Here is an 8,604-nt window from a genome sequence, read left to right as displayed (position 1 = left end):
CATTATTTAATAATGCAAAAAAGTGAACTCTCTATGACTAAACTAATGATTTCAAATTTATTTTATGTGCCTATGCATATTGGGCATTTTACTAAATTTCACTGAAATCTATCCATATGTTAGAAAAATTAAATTAAAAATGGAATAGTTGAGAAAGTTTTTTATAAAATACTTCCATATTCCATTTTGTGATAGTTTTAACTAAGAAATCTTCTCTAACTTTGAAATTTTCTTTTTTTTTTTTTTAGAAGATTTAATGCTCATCTCATCTTCAATAATGGTTTACATTTTGCGCCGAATACTTACATCATATCAAGCGGTACAGTTAAATTATTAGAATTTCAATATATTTTCTTTTTTGAAAATTTTTCTCTCAAAAATTTTCTAAATTTGTACATTTCACAATTATATACTTATATAATGCTTACTTTTATGTACTCATACTGAAAATATATTTGAAGTGTACTTTTCTTGTTTGTTCGTTAAATTACACGTAAAACGTGAAAGTTGTATGATAAGAATACCTACGAATGATTTACTTTATAGTTAGTTTTTAGTTTTATTTACTTTCATTTACTTTTTTGCTAAAAAATTATTTACTTTTTTAAATTTTAGTTAAGCGATTTTTCAAATAAAATTTATGGGCAAAAGTGAGAAAGTTAAATTTTAAGTAAATGATAACTATTATGTCAAAATTTTTTGAAAGTATAAAAGTACAAAAACGTAAATAACTTTTCAAGCATTCTTTCATAATTATCTTTTGGCGTAAACAAATCTTAGACGAAAGTGGATGAAATTTTGAAATAATTTGTAAGAGTACCACTACTAGGGTGTGGAATAAAGAACTAAAATAAATTTTTTCAATCAATGATTGATGTTATCAATAAAATGAAAATTGATTAATGTCATGACAGTCAACGATATTTCATAATTTGTTAGACAAATCACTTAGTGCAATACTTCCATTTTTTTTGAATAGTTATTTCAGTATATATGAGATTTTTCTTCTCCCGCCCCTCAAAGCTAGACCTTCGATGAAGCTACACTAATTTATTAGCTCATGTATTTTTAAAATATAATATCAATTTTGCAAGAAGATCAAAAAAAAAATGGGAATGAATAAAATCTAATTTAATATTAATTAGTTTTAAAGCTTTAAAAGATACGTTAGCTTTTCTTCCATTCATTTGGCATTAAATAAGAATCGGAAATTTTAAAATTTATTTTCACTTTCAAATGGAACTTTCTTTTGGCAGCAATTTGTAGATTGATTTTAATTTCACAATTATTTTTTATATTATATTTGAATTAAAAAATTCACATAGTAAATGTTTTCAATTTAAAATATGTCAACCGTTTAATGCTACGACTGTACAATCAAATCAATCATTTTCAAATAAATACTGCTCAAATAATTTTTATTAAATCTTGAATTTAGTTCACATCTTTTCATTAAAAATCTTGAATTTAATTCAATCTTTTCATTAACTTTCGATGTCAAAAAAGAGAAATTATTAGAAAATAGTTTGCATAATTGTATAAGTGAATGCTCAGATTTTTACCGTTAATTAGCAATTTTAAAATTAAATACCAATTGCTGATATAATGTTGCAGCGGAAGAATTTCATTTTGCTATATTTGTATAATTTAATTTATAATTGAATTAGTGCGAATAATCTGGAATAAAAATACAAAGTATCTCTTTGTTAATCATCGTATTACAAGCCAAAAAGTTAATACTTCAATGATTTTGTATTGCGTCATCAATATCTGGCTGATGGCTTATACCAGAATGATTTTTGGATCTCATTATGGATGCATTATCCGTAATAATCGGAAATATATTCAATAAGTTCTTTCAATTTCTTATTGTTAAGTGACTTCCGCACGTTGCGCCTATTGTCAAAGTTAGAGTTATTTGTCACAAACTAAATAAATTATATATTCCAGTATTTTATTGGAAACAGAATTTGCTCGATAGCTTCAGTATTTAACTGTCCTAATTGGCAAGGAAAAAGAAATTTTTATTCCAAGTAATTTATATCTGGATTCGAAAGCTACAACAGCAAGAGGTAAATGCATTCCGGAGGCGCTAAATACGACCAAACTTACTATAGCAACCGACGATATCAAGTTCAATCCTATCGGCGCATATTAACAATTGATCCAGTACAAGAGTTACCGGTTGAAATTGGTGCAAAAATTCTTCGACAACTTTCATTTAAACAACGAACAAGGTAAGTAAATCATTTGAATGACAAATGCTTTCAGCGTTACTCAGTGCAATCAGTCCATCGAACAATTCCGCTTTATAATGCCGGTTGCGGCATGTAATAACGCATAATGCCACCTCTCATTACTTCATCTTGCATCATTTTTTACGTCGTACTTCTCTTATTGAGATATTTCGTTTCAACTCAGGCTATTATTTTTCAAAATGATAGTGCGGAAAAGATAAATGGATTGCTAAGAGTAAATAGGAAAAAGTTTGAATCATTAGTAAAGCTTATGATACTATCATCATTATCATTATTTATGGCTAAAATGTTACATATCATGTAGCATTTTGTAATGTTACACATATCATGTAACATTTCGTTAGAGGATTAGCTGAAATTGCTAACTTATAATGATACTATCATCGCTATCATTACTTATGACTAACTGATATGTAACATTTTATTCAAGGATTAGCTGAAATTGCTGAATTGCTTTTTACATCTTAGTTCGAATACTTCTCTTCATCTCTTCTCTTTCGCAGAAAATTTCATGCTACTTTACACCTAACCAACTTTTCCGCTATAGCATATCGCTGTGCTAATTGCTCATGCGACAACTTATACCGCGCGGAACACTAAATTTTATGCATTTTCATTTTGTTGCATTATGCATGCTTCACAATATACGGACACAGACACAACACACACACATACACACACATACATACACACACAGACACATACACACACATGCACACATATGTACACGCACACATACATATATACGCACAAACAAACATACATGCATACATACATGTATACATATGCGTATATATAAACATACATATGCACACACAGAGACAGACACAGAAGCATTGCAGAAACAAACATACGGAAATATGTTTACGGATGGGATATTCACAACATAAACGGATGATGGATTGGACATTTTGCTTTTCTATTCATTTAATTGAGAGAGTAAGCAGTGGGAATGTTATTGTTCCGGTTTACTAAAAGACCGGGTAATCTTAGCCTGAACTATGTTCCTTGAATTCCTCTCCTCATCTCCTTTGGGATTTAATGTGACACCGTAGTGTCTCATCAGATTCCTTATCATCTAGTCTCATATCTCTTCTATCATTTTATTTGTATTATATTCTCATGCGGTTTATCTTCCTTTCTGTAATCTCTTTAGATGAATTGAAGAACTGATAAGATAATGATAAGATAATTTACATATATGAATAGGGAAATTACTTAACTATATAGATCAATTTATGCTTATCATTCATTTCCATCCCTATTCAATGCAATGTCTAATTTTATTCCCTTTTAATTCTTATCTTCATTTGATAACAATCAGTAATATCTCTGAGTAAATAAAAATAATTGTTGTTTATCAGATTTCTTGGAATAAAAAGCCTATCAAGTTTACTAGACTTAGAGGTAGACACATAACAAAGGCTCATTTTTGGTTAGGCTGAAAATCAGTGAAAAATAAGCCAACCACATTCCCTCGCAATCGCTCATCCTTACTCTTCAGTCATTTTGATTTGTTCGATGATATATAACTAATCATTCAAACTATTTGTGTATGTGTATGTGTGTATGTGTCTGTCCATTTATGTCTGTGTCATTTTGAAATATTTCTACTTACATTCATTTATATTCATGTTTTCATACATATCTCTTCATTCATCTCACTATCTCTGGGATGTGTATTTTAAAATTTGTCGCATGTCATTCATTATTCATAGCTAAATCATCGAGAATTCTTGCATTCTTTCTTGGAATATACCTCATACAAGAATCTTATCTATTATCATACAAATACAGTATACCTTTCCTAATATCCATTTCATTTTCTAAGCTAATTTATGGAACTTCATATGAAATTGAATTATAGGCTTGAATTAGTGAATCGAAAGTGGCGTGAGGTATCATTAATGGCATCACAGATCGATAATCGACCTGTTTGGGTTTATATCATATTTCGAAAGAATCACTGTAGTGGACATGAAAAAATGACTGTTAATATGAGTTTTGATGGACCAATCTTTTGGAAACGACAAGTGGCTTATATTTATTGCTGTAGTTGCCATTTCCATGAACATGAGGTTTCGTTTTTTTTTTAATTTGAACTAATAAACTTAAATCATTTACTTTTTCCTTAGTTAAACCAATAAAATTAAACAAACCTACTTTTTCTTTTTATTTGAACTAGTTAATTTGATTTTCATTACTTTCTCAACTAATCAACTTGTAAAATGTACAAGCCTGACCTAGCTTAAATCCTTAACATAGCAACTCGATATCAAATAATTTTAATTGTCTCATTTTCGGTAGGGTTAGTTTAAATAGGCTACAATAATTTCGAAGTTTGGTATTTGAAGATTGCTATCATCCTGTGCAAGTTTTTCATACATACCTTTTCAACCAAATTTAAGTCCATGTAACCTTACTTGGACGTTTCATTGTTTGAAAGGTTGAAAATTCGAGATTACAAAGATATTATCACATTTGACTGATGTAGATCAATTAGAAAAAGTAAATTGGAAGGAAGTTAATCTGATTGTTTCTGGTAATTATGTCTTAATTGACATCTATTTATGTATCGTTTTATTTCAGACTTTCAGATTAGATTAGGAAAAAAATAACTGTTACAATAAAAGTCCTTTTAATTATTTATCAATGTTTGTTACTCATGATCATTATTTTTTTATAGCTAATTCTATTTTACTTGTTTATCATTTTCCATAACTTCCTCATAGACATCTGTCTCGGAATGAAAAATTGATGAAATTAAACATGAAAAATTATCTGAATGGATGAATCGCTTAACACTGAATGAATCTTAAATTTTCAAAATTTCAAAGTTTGCTTTAGTACAAATACAATTTCAACAGAAACAATTTCTCGAGATAATTTAGTTTCTATACGATTTTGAAACAATTTTCTCATTTGTATTGAAATTCTAAAATGGTTGAAAAAGGAATACTGCAAGACTAGTACATATTGATTTATGGCTTCATTTTTATTAAACAAGTATTAGACTCCTCATTCAGACAAGATGTTTACTTTGCAGGGGCCTTTATTAGCATTGCTGAGGAAATTAGAGCATCGAGTGATACGTGTATGTATTGTGGATACACCCGTTGATTATGCTTTTCTACCAGATAGTTTCTTTTCCTATATGGCAAGAAATATGCCTTGTCTTCAAGTTAGTTCTTTAGAATGTTTCCTTTTTTTTCCATATCATAAATTTTCTTTTTTTTTTTCTATTCAGACTTCATTGCATTACTGCAAGGGTGTAATTTTGCTATCCTTTTTCTCGGAAACTGAAAAAAAAGTTTGAAATTACTTGAGAATAGAAAAATTTTTCATTTTGAACGTCTGACGATAATTTATCAGATTAAATGCAAGATAAAGTGAACAGCTTTCAAATAGTATAATGATATGCCAAGATTATTTTAAACATTTCAGTGTTTTCATCTCTTAATTTGAGTTATTATATTTATTCAACTAAGAGAAACTAGCGCGAGCTTGTTTATTTTGTGGGAATGATGGTTATTAACTTTATAAGCCAATAAGTTTGAAAACTATGAGATGTTAATTTTAAAGAGTAAATACCTATATATACATCCATTTTACTTTTACTGATCTCAATTTTCAATATGTTAGTATTCCAGTACCAATCGATAATACGTTAGTATGACTATGACTTGGTATCAACTGATACTGAAGACCATTTGATTAATCTCGAGAAGATGCTTGAGGATACTTTGTCTGCAAGATAAAACATGTATTGAATGAATAACCATTGTTTTAGTTGTATATAAGATTTTAATGATGACGAAGGTATATTATATTTATTAGATGGTCATAAGTATGCCATAATTGGAAAAAAAAATTGATAAACTTTTATGAAATACTTATCCTGTTGTTTTAGTTCATATACTTGCGTGAAATTGATCTCGAAAAGATTAATCGCGGGACAATGGTCGAATTAGCTCAACATCCTCAACTCAAAAAGCTTATTGTGCATAAATGCCGAAATTATGAAGTAAGCCATATTATTATTTGAGGTTTCGCAATTTGTGTAAGGTCATTCAACTTTCATTATGAATTCTCAGGAAATATTTTTTATGTATCGCATCATTTTACAGAAGCAATAATAACTGACTTCTATAAAGAGAGGTCAGAGTGTAATTTGTTCTCAAAAGTTTCTTCTAAGTCTGGAAGTTACTGAAACGTATGTTAAGTAATTAATAACAGATCCGACTTTATTAGGAATGCCTGTTATCATTTACTTTATTAATTACTCAATATATGTCTCAGTAGCTGAGCTAAAACTTTTATTCCTAATAAAGTTGGAATTGTAGGTTTTTGAAGATTTCCATAATTTACCTCAGTTATTGGTTGTCAAAGGAGATATTGTCGGCTTAAAAGTGAGTTCGTTTTAAATTACAGTAAAGTATGGTCAAAGGACTGGGAAGAAAAAGAGATACGTATGGATATTAGCAAAATTTGCAAAACGAATGATGTATCGGGTTTTATGCATTTGATTTCTCTAGGCTTGTTTCCGGCTCGTAAAAAAATTTCTTTAGACTCGTTTTCGTTATCATAGATTAATCATAACGACCACTGTTATCATTTCCCACAACTTGCTGATTTTGCAAACGGGGAGAATAAGATTTTTTTTTACTTAAAAATACCGAAAAAAAAGTCTAAGTGAATCACTAAAGTGATCATACCAGGTCGCATCATGTCGTTGATTTGCTACAATTCCTACATTTAATATATTGGAGATACTGTAATCTTTTTGAGATTAAAAACGACTGATTTGTTATTGATGAACTCATAATGCAATTCCTCTTTGAACACCTCAGATCTGAAGAAATTTCAAGAATATATCGAACTTAACATGACATGACTACCAATACTGAAGGACTTTTTGCAGGCAATGATCGGCGATTATCCGGAGCCTGATGAATTCGTAATGGAACCACAAAAATTAGATGCCAAGCCAGATGATACCGATTTATCAATCAGTTCCGAATTAGCCGTATCATCCGAAGATGCCATTACATCCTCAACTTCCTCACAAAATTACTGCCATTCAAGATAATATGCAAAAATATTGCTGCTATCAATGTACAAAGAAAAATTTTTAAAAAAGAAATATAAATTTCTTCGGAAAGTTTTAAAAGTGAAATTTGCCAACTAATTTAAGGTAATAAACTTCCCGAAAATTTTGAATAAAATGGTTGTCCTAAATAATAAAGGAAAGAATGCTGAATGATAAGAAGATCAAGAAGAATCTATGCTGTCAAAGTATCACTTCGTTCGTTCATTATCCGAAACAAAGAAATAACTGGAAGCTGGCTGTATTATCAATTATATCAATACTTTCCTTTCACAAGCTTCTCGTCATTCTTTTATCTTTTCCGTCACCATGTGTCCTATTCATTGTTTCAGTGCTAAAATAATCGTGATTTGATTGCTAAAATAATCATAATTGTCATAATAATTAATTTGAGTAATCATAATCATAAATCATTATCAATCAAATTATGATTATTATGGTACTGAAAGCGTTTCTTTTCCTAATGAATTTTTTCCCAGATATTTTGAATGAATGACTTACATCGGTGAATTTCGAGAAGAGTAATATCTCTTGTTGAGATAATGAATTTCAACACCAACTACGTTACACGTACGCGTATATGCGTGATCATGACGTGACCATTGCTGGCTTTAAAATTTCTGTTTCTTTAAAATCTTTTTATCAATCCCTTTCTCAAAATCATATTTGGATTTCCTGATTTTAAATTTTTTTCTTTTGCAAAGAAATATTTATTCCAATCAAACTATAATACCTAACAAGAGAGGTTGCTTCTAACGATCACATTCATACCACATTTTTGTTTAGGGAATTTTTCATTAAACTGCCACAGAATGAAAAAATCCTGAAATTTGAACTTATCCAGAGCACCTGGAATTAGTCTATTTTCCTTTATTTAAATAACTATTAGCCAATCGCGGTACAGCTTACAAAATCAATAAACATTTAATTTATCAATGAAAATCTACCAGCATTAATAAAATAATATTATGAAGGTATATGCTACCTTATTTGAGGAATAATAGTACTTATTATATCCTCTCGAAGGACAAGGAAGTAATCTTGTCTAACAGATAATAATATTACTTCGAGATAATAACTATACTTTATGACCTATGACCCAAGCCATCTACCATTCTGCTAACTTCCTCCACCGTGGACCGCAGAATTGTCCGCAGAAGTGTGTTATGAACAATTGAGCAAACAAAGATAGACACATGGACAGATACACATATACACACACATACATACACATATGCA

General features: G+C 29.5%; 3 protein-coding genes across 3 annotated transcripts; all 3 read left to right on the top strand.

Moving 5' to 3' along the window:
• Positions 1 to 2,076: 2,076 nt before the first annotated feature.
• On the top strand, positions 2,077 to 2,344 carry LOAG_03197 (hypothetical protein; the record flags this gene model as incomplete). The annotated part of the gene is made up of 2 exons (XM_003138734.1): positions 2,077 to 2,237; positions 2,272 to 2,344. 2 exons carry the CDS (start codon positions 2,077 to 2,079, stop codon positions 2,342 to 2,344), a joined length of 234 nt encoding a protein of 77 aa, XP_003138782.1.
• Positions 2,345 to 2,827: 483 nt separating this feature from the next.
• LOAG_03196 (hypothetical protein) lies at positions 2,828 to 3,148 on the top strand (the record flags this gene model as incomplete). Its single annotated transcript, XM_003138733.1, has 1 exon — positions 2,828 to 3,148. The coding sequence occupies one exon, from the start codon at positions 2,828 to 2,830 to the stop codon at positions 3,146 to 3,148; it is 321 nt and encodes a 106-aa protein (XP_003138781.1).
• Positions 3,149 to 4,165: 1,017 nt separating this feature from the next.
• LOAG_03195 (hypothetical protein) lies at positions 4,166 to 7,347 on the top strand (the record flags this gene model as incomplete). The annotated part of the gene is made up of 5 exons (XM_003138732.1): positions 4,166 to 4,336; positions 5,305 to 5,439; positions 6,169 to 6,282; positions 6,602 to 6,667; positions 7,180 to 7,347. 5 exons carry the CDS (start codon positions 4,166 to 4,168, stop codon positions 7,345 to 7,347), a joined length of 654 nt encoding a protein of 217 aa, XP_003138780.1.
• Positions 7,348 to 8,604: the final 1,257 nt, after the last annotated feature.

This window comes from Loa loa (assembly GCF_000183805.2).
Source record: "Loa loa unplaced genomic scaffold supercont3.35, whole genome shotgun sequence".
In the NCBI taxonomy this organism is placed as follows: domain Eukaryota; kingdom Metazoa; phylum Nematoda; class Chromadorea; order Rhabditida; family Onchocercidae; genus Loa; species Loa loa.
The sequence above is the reverse complement of the archived record's forward strand: the minus strand, read 5'-3'. Positions and strand labels throughout refer to the sequence as shown.